The following is an 18,422-nucleotide window of genomic DNA, read 5'->3' as shown; positions in this document are numbered from 1 at the left end:
ATGTTCGCTAATGAGTTTATTTGTTATGTTGCTAAACTATATATATAGCTTAAGTTGGTGAATGCACAGTTGAAAGCGATACAATCATTCCTATACAAGGAAACGAGAGATTGATGTGTTTTTCAGTTAGCTTGCTGTGGCATGATGGATAGGCGTTCCTGGTTCTGTTATGGAGAACCCTTCATCTTGGGAAAACACCTCTTCATGTTGATATGAAATGCTGATTGCTGGACTTTGTGCGGCGGGTATTCCTCTCGGAGTTCTTGATGCCTTCGATGATAATATATCCTTTTCCTCATCAAAAACTCTAGCAAGTGCATAGATCTTTTGCTTGATCGAAGCATCGGAGGCCAATAAAACCCGATTCTCATAAAAGAAAATGGACAAGAATATGGCTAGAGCCGAAGATGATGATAGCAAAGAAATTAAAAAAAGGCCCTTGAAACTGTCGAGCGTGAGGCTCTTAGAGGTCTTCCCAGTTGCATCACTATCGCGGCACCCTTCTTCTCCAAGCCATTTGTTTGAAATTCTCATCAAGTTTCCCCCCTCTCTAAAATCTAAAATTGCTCTGGAAACATCAGGGACTAGGGGTGACCCCCTTCGGAATGCCTGAGATATTTTTGTGGCAAAGAATGAGTTTTTGTAAGGCAGGAGAAATAATGCATGCTAAATAAGTGACTTACAAATCCGAAACCAGCTGTCTTATTGGTAGGACCAACCATGGTGTACTTGTGGCTGTACTTGTCAAGAAAGAGCCTGAGATACGGGAGTTCATCAACAATTGCAGCTACACCTCCATTTCTGCTGCCTCTGGAAAGAGCATCATCATAATCTTCTAATGTGCCATAACTTCTTAACTTGGAGTCCTCGAAATTCATACTCTGCAAGAATCCTCTAACATATGATCCAACCTGGTATCCAACAAAATCTCCATTTTTACTCAGATCACGGAGATCAGTGATTGTGGGATGTAGCTGCTGTATTGTTAACATCGATGTCAAGTTTGCCGTGTAACTTGATGTCAGGACGAGCACCACACAAAACCATACAATCACCACGAATCTTGTCAGGTTGCTAATCACTTTCTCCTCTGTCGTAAGTTCATTTCACGCAACTAACGATTAGTTAACCGTTGGAAAGAATAAAGTTTGCTAAAGAATGTCAGAATAGAGGACTCACTATGAGCAAAAACAATTGTTGAGAAAGAGAACCAGAAAATCATTCCAACTTGCTGGAGCAGTGGACCTCGGAATTCTTTGTTGACGCGATGCTCAAGAACCCAAACCACGAATCCAGTGAAGACGAAAAATGCTCCAATAGTTAACCAGAGGTCCGTTGTCAGAGGTTTCATGAATATCCAAGCATTTTTCCTCTCATTATCCTTGATTGGCACAACGGCTGAAACGCCAGATTCTGTGTAGGGAAAGCTAAAATCGACAAACCTTGATCTGTTAGCTAGAATAGCGATATCGCCCACAACTGCATCGATCTCCTGTTATTGTTCAAACAACAAAAGGAGAAGGCAAGAAACTGAGAAAAAGAATGTCAAACAAGTACTTATGAATGTGGCTTCCGCATTTACATAATTTAATTACTGTAACATAAGAGCTTGACATATTCTTGTGCATTTACCCCAAGGAATATCTGATAAACAAGATCATTATATTCTGCTGTGCCTTGGCCATCAGGGGGCCCCAAAGCTATGAACTCATATTGGACAGCATATGGCAATGACTGCATGACTTCTTTGAACACATCAATGCAGAAACCAGTAGGTTCAGCATCCCGTTCAATTTTGACAAATTCAGTAAATCCACTCTTTATAGGAACTCCCACCCTTAACTTTTTCCCACTTGTAGGCATTTCCCAGCCTTTAGGCACAATGGTTGTCTGGCCTGGCCATACGATGGCCCCAAGGTGGTCCTTGTTTGTTGAGTAAACAATCTTGTGATCGTTTGGTTTCAGTTTCCCTGAAATCCCATATGTTTTTGTCCAGAACCCAACTGTGTTGTCTCCTTTGCCAATTACATTCACTATCCGAAATGCAGATGGCAGTAACTGACCATCAACAATACTGAAATCACCACTCAACCCTTTTGACCTAAAGTTTCTGATCAATGGAACAAGTGATGGCCCGGTACTTGAAATCCCAATTGCTCCCAAATCTGTCAAATTTCCTCCGTTAACCACTTGGTTCGTGGTTATGTCAAATTTCTTGAATTGTGGGGACGTCATACCACTTCGTTCGATTGCCAGTGCTAAAGCTGTTATGCTGTCATATGCCCACAGCCCAAAAACATTAAGTTCGGTTCTATCCATCTCCGGATTCTCCTTGTGAAACCTCTTTCTCCATCTTCTAGTGAAGTTATCATATTCATTAGATCTTGGAATGTAAGCCTTCACGCCGATTACACCTTGCATTGCTTCAATAGTTTCTGAATCCACAGAATCCAGGAGACTCGTTAGTGCATCAGCAATAACCCATGTGTATCCCTTGCTCATCATCTCAGCTGCTTTTGCCATTTTAAAGAAACGAGAAGCAAGAGACGGTAACATATGCACGACAAAGACTCTTGTGCCCATGGTCATTAACTTGTAGAGTTCCTGAAGAATCTGATCATTTGTGGCAGAAGGAGAGATAATACTTTGGTACGAGATTAAAGCATCGTCTTGCAGCAGGCCCTCAGTCAGGAATGGTACTAATCCACTTCCATAATTGGTGTCCTCATAGATAAAGACTACTTGTCTCCAACCAAAGGCCTTCACAATTGCTGCAATTGCTTCAGCCTGATAAGAGGAGCACTGTGCTGATCTAATGAAGTAAGGTGATTCTTTGGGCGATAGAGCTGGACTTGTTGCTTGAGAAATTATTGGAACTCTCACTTTGTCACCAATATCTATCACAAAGTCTGCTTGAATGGATTTTTGAGGCCCGACGATCGCCATTACTGGGACGTTTTTAAGCAGATCTATGGCTGCAGGAAACATCAAAATTATAAGCTTTGAACTAGCTAGAATAAGAAAGCACATTCTCATGTTTAACTTGTAGCTATCATACTAATGATCATCTTCTATTCCGGAAATAATCATATATGCTTATTGCTACACTAAAAATATTTAAGATTACCAGCAGAAGCTGCACCAACAACATCACTATAGGAATCCCTGAAGTGAGGCACAATCATTGTGCTGTGATTGCGTTTGGCATAAAAATCTTTGAGTGCCATAGACAAACACGTCTTGGTTATCTTCCCCACAGTCGTGTCAAAATCAAGAATGATTCCAACATGAGCCTTTACAGCAGTCGCATTATGACCGCTCAGTGGGGCGATGCAAAAGCTCATGAACAGAAGCAAATATAAACAAAACAAGTTTGGATTGAGCATGGAGCCGTTGGCCTAATTATAATGAATCCAAGAACCTGATGACAAAAGCTAATGAGCAAACAAGGTGGTATAGATATAGAGAGAGAGAGAGAGCATGCAAAGCTATAAAAAAAGACTTGGTATTATTAGTTTGACGAATAATTTAATAATAATACATTACAGAAATCTTAACTAGAGAGTCTCGAACGCATATAATACGCGTTTTATTTTTATTACCAAGTCAGTTATAATATGTATAGTCTTGGATGATATGGACTTGTCTGAACAGCTTTGTCCTTATGAAGATTCTGATGGATTGTTGGCGAGTCAGAGATCCACATACTTGCTCATTTGATTGCTGACCATCTCTTGTAAAGAAATGTGCGGTGGCCAAGCTTTTCTTCACTTGATATTATTTGTTACCCAACACACACACACACACACACACACTTCTCTCCCCCACGACTAGGAAAGTAGCTAAAATCTTTAAAATTCTATCCCAAATCAAGTTCAATTGAACCTCAATTAATTACTTAGCAAGCAATTATTTTTTACTTTTAAAAAAGCTAACGAATGAGTAGTGTTAATAATAAAAAGTAAAAAACAGACAAAAATTAAATTGAATAATGTTTGGGAAGTGATTTTAAAATAAACTTAATTTATGATACTATTTTTTTTATATTGTTTCTCAATAATAATTATTTTTTATTAAAATAATAAATTTTATTTTGATTATTATATTTCATATTTACTTTTTCTAAAATATCAATAGGAAAAATGTATATTTGATTTAATAATACTTTCAGTAAGTAATATAATTATTGATTCATACACAATAATTAAACTTGCATGAATTAAACAAAATATTTTATTAATTAATATAACTATTTAATTTATATTTTTAACCATAGTTGAATAATATAATTAGATAATATAGTAAATAAGAATATAAAAATTATAAAATATTTAATATATGAAAGTGTGAAAAATTATTATAATTGGTGAAGTTGTAAAACCAAAATTAAATTTATTTAAAAAAAATCAAAACAGCTAAAAGCAACTCCAAGGTGCTTATAACTCTTTGTCTAAAAGTGTTTTTCTTAATAGTTTTAGAAGCAAAAGTTAACATTTAAAAAAAAAAAAATTGGAGTCAAAAGCTAAAAAATATTTTTTTGAAGCTCGGGCAAATAGTGCCATAGTACAACACACTTGTCATGCAATTGGTGTACAATTCAAAAAGAGTAATAGATTATATGAGAAATATATTTATTACACTTTATGCTTGATTTAATTCAACTAAACTTAATTCAGGTCCGAATTTAGTATGAATACGTAACTATCACGGATGCGGCCACGTGTAATTCTGTTCAACAGCCCTTAAGGTTATAACTAGGAATAGAAAGGGGACGACCGACCGAGTCAAACTAATAATTTCCAGGCTTTCTCCCATGCAGACAAGACTTACTCTTCAAGTCTTTAAAAACTATGATTCCCATTGTATCTTGAACTAAAGAAATCCAGAACCCTCTGAAATTATGACTATTGAATCTTTTGATCACATATGTATGTTCAATTACTCTTGTTTTCTTACATATTAATTCTGTGGAAAAGTGGGCTTAGCTTTGACAAGTTGTAAATTTTTGTCATTTATATCTTGCAACTAATATAATCACAATGTTTAATTAACTTACAATTCCCAAGTGAATGCCTGTGCAGTAATCAATCAAGTAAAAATGGCTGCTTAAGGCTTCATAAGAACTACTTGTTCTGCACTATCAAGTAACTGATCATCAGAGATTTACAAATCAAACTTAGATTTTCTAATGACCAAGGGAAGCTCCATCGCGAAGGTTGCCTACAGCCATACCTATGCATGTTTGCTTCGGCTTCTGGAGTCGGCCACCATCAGTTGCTTCACGACATCCCTCATAGACGGTCTTGCACTTGGCTCCCTCTCCGTGCACCTCAAAGCTACCAAGAACACACCTTTTACCTGCTCCTTTATGGTGGAATCTACAAATTCATCAACAAGACTATGATCCACGATTGTCTCAATATCTTCAGTTTCAATCCATGCAGATCTCACCCTCCCCACCATATCCACTTCCCCACCAAATGACGGATCTAAGACTTTCTTTCTCGTAAGCAGTTCCAACAAAACAATACCATAAGCATATACATCGCACTCCTTACTGCATTTGGTGGAGAATGCTCTTTCTGTCAAGAATTACGTTAATCACTGCAATGTTAGGACAAAGTTGGAAAATGTGCAAAAATGTATATACCGCAGAAGGAATAAGAAATTTAATATACCTGGAGCCATGTATCCAATAGTACCCTGAACCATGCTGGATGGTGTTGAAGTAACTGACTCATCCAAGAGCTTAGCAACGCCAAAGTCAGAGATGTGTGGCTCCAACTCTGAGTCTAGTAAAATGTTCATTGGCTTGATATCTCGATGGATAATAGCAGGATCACAGTCAAAATGGAGATAGGATAGTCCCTGAGCAGTTCCAAGTGCTATCTTATACCGAATTTTCCACTCCAGGAGTGGTGGAGGACGTGTTTCGTGTAGAACATCATGAAGGCTTCCATTTTTCATGTAATTGTACAAAAGTAAACCATACTCCTTTCGCAACCAAAAGTCCTCCAGTCTAATTAAATTCCGGTGCCTGACCTTCCCAATTGTCTGTATTTCTCGAATCATACTTGTGTTTCCACCCTTAAACCCAACAAACGCAAGCTTCTTCAAAGCATACACTTTAGTTGGACCTAATGTGACCTTGTACACTGTCCCGTGGGCTCCCCTCCCAATAACATACCTATCATTTAGGTTTTCAGTGGCTTCCATAACTTGATTGAGCAGGGAAGAAGCACCCTCCTCTAAAGAGAATGAAAGGTTCTGTTCTCGGCCTTTGTGCCTTAAAAACATACAAGAAATCCCAAGCACCAGAAAAACAGCAAAAAGGAATGATCCACAAACTATTATTGCAATATACACATGCTTAAGACCTCTTTTCCTCGATTGCAGATAACAAGATTTGATGGTGCTATAGCCCTGACAGCTAACTCCAGATTGTGGATGACAATTGATACATAGGTCTGGATTTCCAATAAATGACGAGGGCGACGAAATTACCAATTTCATCAATGCAGGTGGAACAGGACCGGAGAAAGCATTGTAGGATATGTTGACCTGAATTAAAGAATGGAGTTTGCCAATGGCTTCCAGACTACCAGACAAATTGTTGCAGCAGATATGTAAGTCCTCCAGCATTTTTAAGTTTCGCAGTTCCTGTGGAACGTGACCCGTCAATCTGTTACTGCTGAGATTCAACAATCTTAGGCTCTGAGCTTCAATCCCCAGTCCTATCGAAGGAGGAATGGACCCTCCTAATTGATTTGAACCAAGCTGCAGAAATGAAAGCTTTCCAAGTTGAAATATAGAAGTCGGGATGCCCCCTCCAAAACGATTTTCACTAAGATCCAAAATGGTTAATTCCTTCAAGCTTCTTAAGCTGGACGGTATAGTGCCATTTAATATATTATGACTCATATCGAGTTTTGACAATTTGTAACAACCTGATAACTCTGATGGCAGCCAGCCTTCCAGAGCGTTGTGAGACAGATTTAAAGCCTCAAGCTCCACAAGGCTTCCTAGCTCAGAAGGTATATGACCAGTAAGCTTATTGAGAGACAAGTCCATTGAGGTAATGCTAGTGAGGTTCCCTAAGCTTGAGGGAATTGCCCCTCTGAAGCTATTGTTGCTAAGATCCATAAACAGAAGGTTTGGGTTTTCTACAAACTCTGGAAGCGTACCTGTGAGATTATTCTGTTTAAGAATCAGTCTTGTCAAAGTAAAGCAATTTCCGATATCAGAAGGAATACTTCCCTGAAAATGATTTTGACCCAATATAAGCTTCCTCAATTGCTTTCTGAAGCACAGGTTTGGTGGTATAGAACCAGTAAACTTGTTTCTGGTGAAGTCCACTTGGGTTAGGCTGCTATTTATGCCCAAGCCTTGAGGTATGATTCCAGTAAACTGATTATCAAACAAGGAAATATTTCTTAAATGCTTTAGCTCCGTGATCTCCGGGGGTATCTCACCAACAAAATTATTATCATAGACGAGAAGATTTTGAAGGCTTTGAATCTTCCAAATGCTGGTGGGAATTTCTCCGCCCAACCGGTTGGTAAAAAGCATGAGGGTTTGTAGTGCATTGAGCATACCCAATTCACTTGGAATGCCACCTTCGAGCTGGTTCCCATACAGCTGTAGATCTGACAAAGCCTTGCAATTTCCTAATTCAGGTGGAATTGCTCCAGATAACTGATTCTCAGACAGGTAAAGAAGTATCAGCTTAGTGAGTCGTCCTAGAGAAGAAGGGATATGTCCACTTAAGTTACAACTAACAGCAGCAAGCTTGGTTAAGCTACTGCAATTACCCAATCCAGGCGGAACACCTCCACTGAACATGTTGTTCGATAGAACTAGGTTACGTAATTCCTTACAATTTCCCGAACCCAACGGGATCCTGCCCTCCAAATTGTTATTTTCCACAAACAAAGAGACAAGCTGGTCAAGATTATTCAAACTATCAGGCAATACACCTTCCAGCAAGTTATCATTCAGGTAAAGTTCTTGCAGTGTACTGCAGTTTCCTATGGAGGACGGGATAGTTCCCGATAATTGATTGTAGTCCAAATACAGATATGCAAGCTCACTCATGTTTCCAACAATTGATGGAATTGAGCCACTAAGCCCATTGTTATTGAGGGAAATTGTATCCAGGAATGGAGTACGAAACAAGGATTCAGGAATTTCTCCAACAAGAGAATTGGAGAACAAGCTTAAATACTCCAAGTTTTGCAAATCTCCCAGACTTTCCGGGACTTCACCAGAAAAGCTGTTCAGAGACAGCTCCAAAGCCTCCAGACGACTACAATTGCCTAGCTCTGAAGGAATTGAACCCGAAAAACTGTTATTGCTCAAGTCAATTGATGTCAAGTGCTTTAAGTAGGCGATTTCTGGTCCCAGTTGACCTGAAATCCCCAAGTTAGACAAGTTCAGTTCATCAACAAAGTTGTTGGGGTTACAACGCACCCCAAACCACGAACAAGGCGTGGAATCAGAAGCATTCCAGCTGAACTTCATCGCTGGAGGAACCATCTTCCAGTGCCTAACCAGTGATAACAGTGTTGTACCATCTAAACTCAAAGCAGACACACTCAATATTGAGGCAGACAGCAAGAATATCAGAAAGAAACAACTCAAAGCAATTTTCATGATAACAGAGCATGTAAACCTTACCAATGAAGTTAAAATGGCAGACACAGTTCCTCCAAAGCTTCAATCTTACGGAGAAACTCAAGACAAAAACAAAAACAAAAACCCAGCATGAAAACAACCCCTACTTCACAATTCAAAAGAAATTAAAGCTAAGTTCACGAAAAGTCTTGAAACCAAAAACAGAAAGGCGAACGGGTATTCTCATTTCCCAGCTCCTTTCAAGACTCAATCTCAAGAAGAGAAGTTAAGTAAAAAGAGATAATTCAACCCAGGAGATTCACACCGCAGAAGTGGCAACTTCAGCACTCAATGGAAACCCACAAAACTCCAGCCAACCAAAATGAACTTACTTGGTCCTGAAACAAGTAAAGTAAATAGCACAGAGTATATAACAAAACTGAGAGTTAGAAGTGTGAACACTGACATGAGCATTGAAAATTTTTTGCTGCTTTAGAAAGGTGATTGAATGAGGCAGTGGTTTAATAACTGTTGTTGTCTGTTGCTGTCAAGCGCAAATTTGAAGTTTCGACGCGTTTCCATTTCCTTTCTGGCAATATAATATGGTGAGTTCTTTGTGCTGCCGCTTCAAGACATTCTTTGAATCTTCTTCAACTTCCACTATATATGATTATATATATGTAGCAAGTCTGCTTTTTGACTTGCTTTGAACCCATGTTTTTCTTAGAAAATTTGCAAGTCTTACTCCGAAGTGATGTTTAGGTTCGTTTAGCTTTCACTTTGGTTCCATTTGTGTAGTGTAGTGGACTTGCTGACAGTAGCCGTAGAAGTTGTTGAATTATTAAGAATCATTCCTTTTTTAATTACGAAATCCTATATTTCTACTCAAGGCAAGGGGCCCCTTTTTTTTTTCTTAATTATTTTAGCTAGTTCAACACCACTAGTAATATTTCATCTCTTCAATTCTATTGCAAAATATGTCTTAATTATGTGGCAAAATAAACATTGATCATCAAAATTGTGGTCTTACACATTTAAAAGGCTGTCGCAAAGATTTGAATCGGGAATTTGTCCCATCTAATTTAAGCCTTGGTTTGGATATTTAGAGTACCAAAAAAAATTCACAATGTGCATCAGACAGTTCGCTTTAAATTTATCCCAATTTCATCGTATAAAATTATGCGGACACAACCAAGGTACCGACCAAGATGAAATATTCCATATATTGCAGTCAATAAAGCATTGCAGGCTGGAAAAAACAAAAACAAAAAAATAATAAACAATTATCACACAACCTTCGGTTGTGCGACTTTTGCTCCAAGAACCACAAGCTAGTTCTACTTGTTGCATTACAGCAAACAAACATAGGCAGTTCTGCACATCCGCAACTCGGCCATCCTCCTGTCGTTGAAAACCTGCAATAACCTTAGGTCTTCGAAGACCCTCCAATAGTCTATGGTTTGATCCTGGATGGTGAGGTAGTATTGTAATTGGCTTACTTACAGGTTCTAGTGGAGATTCAATTTCATATGATGCCTGATGAGGAATGATGGTGATGGTTTTATCATTGAAAAAGTAGGATGAACTATGTTAAATACTTCTAGGTGCTCACTTAATGGAATGAAATGATCATGTCATGAGGTATCTTCATCAAAATGAGATGAAAATGTGTTTTCATGATTTGATCTATGATAAACCATAAATACTAGCCAGTTCACTTGAAATGCATTTCCTTCAAGGAGTCGATTTCCGATGTCAGAATAAAGATTGTGAGATAATAGCACACAGATTTTACAGGACTACAATACCATGCAATCTTAGATACCATGTAACAGAGCACAATAGGATAACAAATCATCCAGAGGTGGCATGCCTTGAATGCATGTCTAGTAAGTAGTGGATCAACAAAATGTTTGGCACGGACTGCATTCACATATATGGAGATGCTAATGTTTGATGACTTGATGATGAATGGATGCATGCAACAGCTTGCATGATGCATCCTATCATGCAGTGCTTGTATTTGGTCAGGGCATAAGAAACAGGATACATCCCCTTCCAGCTACTGGTAGGTCATTGAAGGCGGAACTCCATTCACACTGGGGGCAGCAGCAGGGTAGCTCGAGTCCTTTCTTTTCCCAAATGGATTCTTTGAATATGTATCTCAAGGTCAAGAGAAAAACATCAAGTTACAAACAAGACAGCATACCAGAACAGCTTCCATTATTACCTATAAATGCATGCTTGAGTGAATGACAGTGCATGACTGTGTGCCGTTGGGAGAATGCAGAGGGGGAGTAGGAAAGGACAGGAAGGAAGTTCAAAGAAAATTGTCTAATGCGAATTTCAGATATCTAATAAACTCATGAAAACAGAAGGATATTGAATTCGCATTCCCACAGAACCAGAACTGGGGATAACAGCACCCTGCAAGCTATGGTGCACATTAGTGGCACTGTTTACGTCCTGCACAATGCAACATGCATAAAGTTAACCCTGAGGGGAAGAGCGAGAGAGAGAGAGAGTGATGCATTTCACAGAGAATTATGAGACTGTGAATCACCAAGCCAGTTGATAAAGCACAAATCTTACTTCAAATTCAATGAAGCAAACAGTGTGTCTTTCCTGTCTTAATATTTTCATCTGCTTAAAACCAGGCTGGCTGCATGGTAAGAGTATAGTAAAATGGTCAATACCGATGCATATGAAGCAGTCGATCAAGTATGTGATGGTACAGAAAACCAACTAATTTGAGACTTACGCACTGAAAAGACCCCGCAGTTCTTCTTCATTAATATTCTCACCAAGATTGCCAATGAAAAGGGTATTGCAAGGAGGGTTGTCTTTGGTATTCTACAAGACAGTAGTACAGGCTGTTTAAGAGACAAAACTGTGAAAAAGAAAAGAAAGAAGCAAATCAACTAACAATGAGAATATAGACACCACGGGCTGCAGCTAAAGGTGATTAATCAGCAGAGAGCTAACTGCAAAATAACAAGCCAATCCTCTTGACAAAAGGATGCTATACACTGGCCCCTATTAGAAGTCAACAATGAACTGCATTATCAAACTCAAACGACCATTTCTTCTGAACAATGATAACGATCAGTTGTCTCGACTAAATTACCATAAGTACACCATTGGCGTACAATTTATTTTGTTTAAGCTAATTTACTGTTAAAAAAATATTTAACTTGTTTTAAAGCCTAATTGCTTCACGTATGCCCTCCTCCGAACACAACACAAAGTGTTGTGGCTTGACATTAACATTCATGATTTAATTTCTACTAAACAAGAAAGCAGAAAAAAGAAATACCATAATTTGAAAGGCCAATGGCCCTTCAACACTCAGAAGGTTATAATAAACTTCACCTAGACTTGCTCCAAGCAACAATCATCAGAATAAATGAGTATCAAAAGCATGAACATGACTTTACCTGGACAGGTACATAACTGCTTGGTGCAGGTACAGGAGCTGGAGCAGGCATTGACACAGCAGGAACTCCATAACCTGCATATGGATCATAAGGGGGAGGAGGCGGGGCCATATACCTGAGATAAACTATCATCTATATTAGTAGAAGCCAATGCTGTTTCGATCAACATCATTGCAATAGTTCAGATCCCTACTTCTAAGAAAGCTACAATATATTTCTTCAACTACTAATACAGCCCTTCTGTGAGTGCAACATTTAATATCCGACATACCCGTGTGGTCCCCAAACAGCTGGTGGTGGAGGATGAAAAGGAGATGTCGAATAAGCAGTGTGTGTATAATCACCTCCAGTCCGCATGCGTTTACTCTGGTCATAAGCATTTGAATCAGCAACTATCCCTGCATAGCAACAATGGTTAGATAAAGGAAAGAGGGGAAAATGAAGCACAAGCAAAATAATCTACCCAAAAAACTTGTTCTGGGGTTAATTGCTCAATAGCGTGACATGGATACAGATCATTGCCATGTAATGCAACGTACATGACAAGCATCTAACATTGGCTTATCCGGAATAAATTACTAATGAGAGTTCAATACCTTACAATTTAACTTACTAATAAAATCCTTAATTCGATCATCTAAATTATGCACCATGCAAGGAGAGGGGATCCAACAAACACTCATCTTATGTGGTGAACAATGGCATTGTATGTGAGAAAATCAACTTATGCTGATCCAAGAAACCAAAACTTATAAGAGCAAGTTGATCCTCAAAATCAACCATTTTTCCTTTTCTTACAATTTTTCTCACCCATTGTTAATTTCCTAGCATTTATTCGACAGTCACATTCCAAGGTTTAGCCCATGATACAAAATAACAAATAATCACATGTAAACTTTTATAACAAAATTGATCTCCATCAGTCTAAGCTACAAACTGGTCATACAATACTGTAAACGTTCTGATAGAAATAATTAAAAAGCTCACCCCTTTTCACAAAGAGATTCTTCTTTGCCATCTCAGTGTGCAAAACCGACTTTGACTCCGCATCAAACACCATATCCTAAATACCCAAAGCATACAAATATTGAAACAAAAAAGGATCATCAGAGGAAAATAAAGAAAATGTGGTAAAATCAATCTGAAGAATATGAAAGACCTGAAGCGCATCTTTGGCGGCAAGAGCATGCTGTGCAGTAGCAAAAAGTGCAAATCCCATTGGATGCTCTCCTTTGAAGTTCACCTGTGACGCCTCATACCCCGGCAGCCATCTCAGCAAATTCTGAAGCTCCCTTTCTTTGACATCCTCAGGCAAACCCGAAATGAATATCGTCCGTACCTAGAAAAACAAAAAACACAGGCCATCGTCATACAAATTACAGCAACCACTAATCACAGAAAGAAAGAGGGGAAAATGAAAACAGAAAACAGAAAAAAGGGACGAAGCCCCAAACCCTGGGAAGATAAATCGCATGCCTTTACCTCGTCGGAAGGAGGGCGGACAGCGGGGTTGTCGATAGAAATTGGGGGAGGATGGGGGTGAGGAGGAGGGGGCGGCGGAGCAGCGGCAGATGCCGGAGGAGGGGCGGGGGCAGGAGGCCATTGCTGATGGTAGGGGTGGATTCCGGTGCCCGCCATACCTGTAGATCGATGGGTCTTTTGGGATCTTCTGTTGTTCGAGAGTATTTATCGACCAAAATGAAGAATTGAGAAATTAAAATTATTGTAACAATGTTTTTTTTTTTTTGGTTGGGGGGGGGGGAAGGGGCGAGGGTTCTTGATTCTGAAATTGAAACCGAAATCTAATGACTCTGTTCATATATTATATATAGAAGCAGGGTGCAGGGTGCAGGGTGCAGGGCCTAACATGGATTGATGGAGCAACTCAAGTTAAAACACCCTAAGAATTGACAGTTGACCCACCCAACTACTTATTATTCCATATTAATCCTCTTTCGTTTTTGTTTTTCTTTAAACATTGAACACCATCTCAAATACACTTGTTACATGTATAAAATCTTAAAATACAACACACCTTACAAAATAAAAATTAATATACCATTAAAGATGTAAGTCATTATATTGATCTACAAATATTATTATCATTTTAAAATTTAATATTAGTGTACGAGCTAAAACTAATTCTTTTTAATATTAGTATAAATTGAATTTCCTAAAATTAGTTATTTTCTTATTTCCTGAAATTGATATGCGGATACATAGATGTTCTTTAAAACAATTTTCACATATTTCATATTATAAATACATACTGAAAAGAGAATTGTTAGAAATAAATATCATAGTTTATATGTTTTTGTTTAAGTTGATGAGCCAGGTATAGTGAAATACAAGTTAAAATAGAGAGAGTGAAAAGTGTTTAGTTATTTGCTAATATCAATATGAGCAACAACACATTGCATGCGTTTTTGTTTTTGAAGATGAGTAGTAGTAGTAATCTGCAGTTGGAGAAAATAGCTATGTAATGTAACAATAGCCCAGCAACTAATACCAATATTATCGATTCCTTCACCAGATACTTGCATTGCATAGCAGCAGATCCAAATTGAATCTATTATTCATCAGTAAGAATTACATTCAAGAGTGTATTTTCGCCACGCCCAAGCGCAACAATATACAATACACAATACACACGCACCAACTACCAACACTATTTCTAACTTTGACAACCCCACCACTCATATTGCCATAACACATCAATTATATATTAGTTATATAGTAGCAAACCCATTTTTCTGGTACAACAACATCACTCAAAAATCCAACCAAAATTTATCTAATATCCATCAACACTGGAGACAATTTGGCACCATAGCTGTTTTGTTTTAGCCTCTGTTGCCTATGTCTTTTATTCTAAATTACTGCAACATATTCAAGTTTGTGACATCCCTCAGACTTCTCAACAAACCAAATCGACCAAAACTTCAAAGATCAAGGAACACAAACTCTTCAACTGCAGGCACTTCTCCAATCTTCTTCAGGGTATCCTTGTCAGGCTCTTCATCTACACCGATTGCCATAATGGCCTTTGTCCTCCTAACAGTCCTTCCCACACTCATAAAACTCACATTCACATTGCTTTCTCCAAGAATATTTCCAACTCGCCCAATCATTCCAGGTTGGTCTACTTGACGGCATAGTATGAGATTTCCCTCCAAGCTCACGTCCACACTAAATGATCCCACACATGTCAAATGAGGTGTCCCATACTTCACTTTCCCCTCGATGCTAATGTTTCCGTTGTCCAACAACGCGCTTTCAAATTTTGACACAACATTGCTTATCTGGACCTGAATAGACTCGATAGGGTTCTCGGAGGAAGAGTCAACAACAACTCTTTCCTCGCTAATTCGGAGCCCTTTCTGCTTGGCGATGAAGTCTGCATTGACGAGGTTAATATGGGCATCTGATATAGGCTCAATAATGCCCTTTGTTATCATGGCTCGAAGAAGTCTGGTGTCCAAGTTGTCTGGATCCCGAGATGACCTGTAAACCACCTTCACAGATTGGATTCCACTTCCTCCAGCAACCAGTTGTACAGCCAGCCTACCAAGCTTCTCGGCTAGAGCAACATAAGGAGCCAATTCAGATAATACCTGATATGAAAATCAGAAACATAATCATCAGACTTAAAATATGAAAAGAAGTAATCTAAAGGGCATAATCTAGGCAAGCATGCGTGCATAATGGATCTTTTACCTCAGGAGGAACCATCGGAGCATTGACTGCAGTTGCCGAAAGTTCCCCTCTCAGTGCGCCAACAACGGCCTCTGCTATTTCCACTGCAACCCCTTCCTGAAATGTCGGTATACAGACCTCCCATTAATTTGACAGAATATTCAAGAAAAGAAGTTAACAGCCCACACATGAAAAAGTGATGACAATCCAATTGGAAAGTTCGTACCTGTGCTTCCTTTGTGCTAGCTCCAAGATGTGGTGTAACTGTGACATTCTCGTGTTGTACTAGTTTGCTATCTTTGGATGGTGGCTCCTCCGTGAACACATCAAGGGCTGCCTATAAACATCAGGACAAACAGGACTCAGCTTAAAATTTCAATAGCAGGACTGGATAATGTTATAACAAAAGATTGCCATGTACATTTTCCGAATATCTCGGTACTTAAGACATAAAATTGTTAGATAGAATAGATCTAAGCCTTTCCAAAGAACCTAAATGGTTTCGACTGAATTAAAATATGAATTTAAAAAACCATTTACATAATTTCAAAGAGAAAGATATATGTGAAAGAATTCTGAAGTTGATTTTGTTTCCATTTAGAACATTTTGCAGCACATAATATTTTCATGAGGATGTAATAACAATGAACCTGTGCAACTGTTCCATTGTCAAGGGCCCTCACTAAAGCATCTTCATCTATAACGCCACCCCGAGCAACATTTATGATACGCACTCCCTTCTTCATCTTCGCGAATGTTGCATCATTAAATATTTTGTTAGTGGTGGGAGTAAGAGGCATGTGTAGCGAAACAAAGTCTGCAGTGGCAATGGCTTGATCAAAAGATACCAACTCCACACCAAGAGCACGTGCTCTATCAGCTGGAGCATATGGATCATGGGCAATAACATGCATTCCAAGGCCTTTTGCACGTCTTGCAACCTCAGAACCAACTTTACCAAAGCCCATGACAGCCAATGTCTTGCCAACCAGAGAAACACCAACATACTTGTTACGTTGCCATTTTCCTGTCAAAAGCATCACAAATAATAACTAATAAGTCAAGTCTCAAAGCTAATAATATATGATATTCACCAAGTAAGTGAGTACATATATGGTACTATGGTAAAACTGCATATTATATTTGATTATGTCTCCTAATATCCTTCTGAAATTCCAAGGAAAATATATACCTCCTGAAATTTATTTTCCCTAATAAATCTGTGCTAGATATACACATATGTTTTATGTTTCTTTATAGTATATAGAGCACTAAATTTAGGGCCATCATGCCGGAGTGCTGTTTGTTTAAAACAAACAAAAGCCCTGTCTGCAGACCAATAGTGCTATTGTTTGAACGAAGGTAGAAGACAAAACACCTTTCCTATAAATAGTCAATATACTGAACCTGATACAGGGGAACTTTATGTTTCCAGACAAGGAAGAAGGACTCTCCTAGATTTACACCGAGATTAAGCATTTCGTTCGGTCTTCCCATTCAGATCTGCATTGAGTTTCAGGAATTTTCTCATATGGACCAGGTGTGAGATCACCAAATGGTATTGATAATGCCACGCCCCTACAATTAAGTGGTATTTTACATACGATCTATATAAGAAAAATCCTGAGCATAGCTCCACTAGGATCTCAGCTCTCTTCAAGGAGATCAAAAAGAAATTCAACTTACTTTTGAGATATTTTCATCATGATTTTTAAAAAATCATACCTAATATACTACAGAAGGAAGTGCGACTATGAAAATCAGTTCAGTTTATTTGGCTTGCCGTTTCAATTTACTCGCATAAATTCTGGATCCGTCGTTAAAACAACATAGTTATATAATGAAGAAGGGAAAGATGGCTATGATACCAGCTTTCATGGAAGCATCAGCCTGCGCGACATTCCTGGCCATAGCAGCGAGCAAAGCAATGCCATGCTCGGCGGCAGCAATGGTATTTGCAGTCGGCGCATTGACCACCAAACACCCGAACTCAGTGGCCGCCTGCAGATCCACATTATCAATCCCAACACCCGCGCGTCCGACGACCTTGAGCCTGCCCTGGGCTGCTTCAAACACCTGGCGCGTCACCTTGGTCCCACTCCGCACAATCAGAGCGTCGCACTCGGCGATCTTGGAGCACAAATCCTCCTGCGACAAATTGTACAAACACTCAACATTGCCGAATCCACGAAGCAAATGGAGGCCAGCTTCTCCGAGTTTCTCGGAGACCAAAATAGTAGGCTTCTCAGATTGGAGAAGCGGATCCGGATCTCGGGACTGGGACAGCAATTGAGAATCGTGGAGGGTCTTGAGAACATTGAGAATGGTGGAGGAGCGTGGATTGGGGATGTTGAAATTGGAGGAGAGGGAGAGTGTTTGGAGGGAAAGGGAGGAATAGGAGAAGGAAAGGCGGAGAGAGGAGGAGGGATTAGAGAGTTTGTTGTGAGAGTGAGGGGGGAATGAGGTGGTGAGGGAGGCGGAGGAGATGGAGGTGGGAGCAGCCATGTTGTTTTCTCAGTGGAGTCGTGCGTCAAAAGTTGTTGGAGAAGAGGAGACTTAGGGAGGAGGAAAGTTTGAATGATGAGAGGAGGTTGGCAAAGGAGCAAGGCAACAATACGCAGTCGCGCACACACATATGATTTTTATTACTAAATCCAATATACACAATTACAGATA

At 39.1% G+C, this 18,422-nt stretch overlaps 4 protein-coding genes across 4 annotated transcripts; all 4 read right to left on the bottom strand.

Annotated features, from left to right (window-relative positions):
• Positions 1 to 69: 69 nt before the first annotated feature.
• LOC105157904 (glutamate receptor 2.7) lies at positions 70 to 3,520 on the bottom strand. The gene is made up of 5 exons (XM_088878435.1): positions 3,128 to 3,520; positions 1,633 to 2,975; positions 1,180 to 1,492; positions 684 to 1,090; positions 70 to 609 (listed from the first exon to the last, which is right to left on the bottom strand). Exons 1-5 carry the CDS (start codon positions 3,384 to 3,386, stop codon positions 127 to 129), a joined length of 2,805 nt encoding a protein of 934 aa, XP_088734561.1. The 5' UTR covers positions 3,387 to 3,520; the 3' UTR covers positions 70 to 126.
• A 1,466-nt stretch (positions 3,521 to 4,986) lies between these two features.
• PEPR1 (PEP1 receptor 1) lies at positions 4,987 to 9,334 on the bottom strand. Its single transcript, XM_011074422.3, has 2 exons — positions 5,679 to 9,334; positions 4,987 to 5,582 (listed from the first exon to the last, which is right to left on the bottom strand). The coding sequence occupies exons 1-2, from the start codon at positions 8,650 to 8,652 to the stop codon at positions 5,233 to 5,235; spliced, it is 3,324 nt and encodes a 1,107-aa protein (XP_011072724.2). The 5' UTR covers positions 8,653 to 9,334; the 3' UTR covers positions 4,987 to 5,232.
• Positions 9,335 to 9,810: 476 nt separating this feature from the next.
• On the bottom strand, positions 9,811 to 13,818 carry LOC105157902 (RNA-binding (RRM/RBD/RNP motifs) family protein). Its single transcript, XM_088878589.1, has 9 exons — positions 13,533 to 13,818; positions 13,210 to 13,389; positions 13,038 to 13,113; positions 12,322 to 12,448; positions 12,051 to 12,165; positions 11,375 to 11,466; positions 11,206 to 11,275; positions 10,987 to 11,079; positions 9,811 to 10,762 (listed from the first exon to the last, which is right to left on the bottom strand). Exons 1-9 carry the CDS (start codon positions 13,686 to 13,688, stop codon positions 10,676 to 10,678), a joined length of 996 nt encoding a protein of 331 aa, XP_088734715.1. The 5' UTR covers positions 13,689 to 13,818; the 3' UTR covers positions 9,811 to 10,675.
• Positions 13,819 to 14,605: 787 nt separating this feature from the next.
• LOC105157901 (D-3-phosphoglycerate dehydrogenase 2, chloroplastic) lies at positions 14,606 to 18,422 on the bottom strand. Its single transcript, XM_011074420.3, has 5 exons — positions 17,615 to 18,422; positions 16,397 to 16,773; positions 15,973 to 16,083; positions 15,768 to 15,863; positions 14,606 to 15,664 (listed from the first exon to the last, which is right to left on the bottom strand). The coding sequence occupies exons 1-5, from the start codon at positions 18,249 to 18,251 to the stop codon at positions 14,993 to 14,995; spliced, it is 1,893 nt and encodes a 630-aa protein (XP_011072722.2). The 5' UTR covers positions 18,252 to 18,422; the 3' UTR covers positions 14,606 to 14,992.

Source organism: Sesamum indicum, linkage group LG3, assembly GCF_026168435.1.
Source record: "Sesamum indicum cultivar Baizhima isolate 11 linkage group LG3, ASM2616843v1, whole genome shotgun sequence".
NCBI lineage: Eukaryota > Viridiplantae > Streptophyta > Magnoliopsida > Lamiales > Pedaliaceae > Sesamum > Sesamum indicum.
Note: the sequence above shows the minus strand (reverse complement) of the source record. Positions and strands in the feature narration are given on the sequence as shown.

Bases quoted from the DNA above. Each gene is read 5' to 3' on its own strand.
- LOC105157904 (XM_088878435.1), bottom strand. From the start codon at position 3,386: ATGCTCAATCCAAACTTGTTTTGTTTATATTTGCTTCTGTTCATGAGC. The intron at 2,976-3,127 runs GTAATCTTAAAT...TGTTTCCTGCAG, and splicing joins TGTTGGTGCAGCTTCTGCTG to CCATAGATCTGCTTAAAAAC. The intron at 1,091-1,179 runs GTGAGTCCTCTA...AACTTACGACAG, and splicing joins AACAATTGTTTTTGCTCATA to AGGAGAAAGTGATTAGCAAC.
- PEPR1 (XM_011074422.3), bottom strand. From the start codon at position 8,652: ATGAAAATTGCTTTGAGTTGTTTCTTTCTGATATTCTTGCTGTCTGCC. The intron at 5,583-5,678 runs GTATATTAAATT...AATTCTTGACAG, and splicing joins TATTGGATACATGGCTCCAG to AAAGAGCATTCTCCACCAAA.
- LOC105157902 (XM_088878589.1), bottom strand. From the start codon at position 13,688: ATGGCGGGCACCGGAATCCACCCCTACCATCAGCAATGGCCTCCTGCC. The intron at 13,114-13,209 runs GTCTTTCATATT...TTGGGTATTTAG, and splicing joins CCGCCAAAGATGCGCTTCAG to GATATGGTGTTTGATGCGGA. The intron at 12,449-13,037 runs GTGAGCTTTTTA...GTTGCTATGCAG, and splicing joins GAATCTCTTTGTGAAAAGGG to GGATAGTTGCTGATTCAAAT.
- LOC105157901 (XM_011074420.3), bottom strand. From the start codon at position 18,251: ATGGCTGCTCCCACCTCCATCTCCTCCGCCTCCCTCACCACCTCATTC. The intron at 16,774-17,614 runs GTATCATAGCCA...TGCTTTTGACAG, and splicing joins TGATGCTTCCATGAAAGCTG to GAAAATGGCAACGTAACAAG. The intron at 15,665-15,767 runs GTAAAAGATCCA...TTTTCATATCAG, and splicing joins CTCCGATGGTTCCTCCTGAG to GTATTATCTGAATTGGCTCC.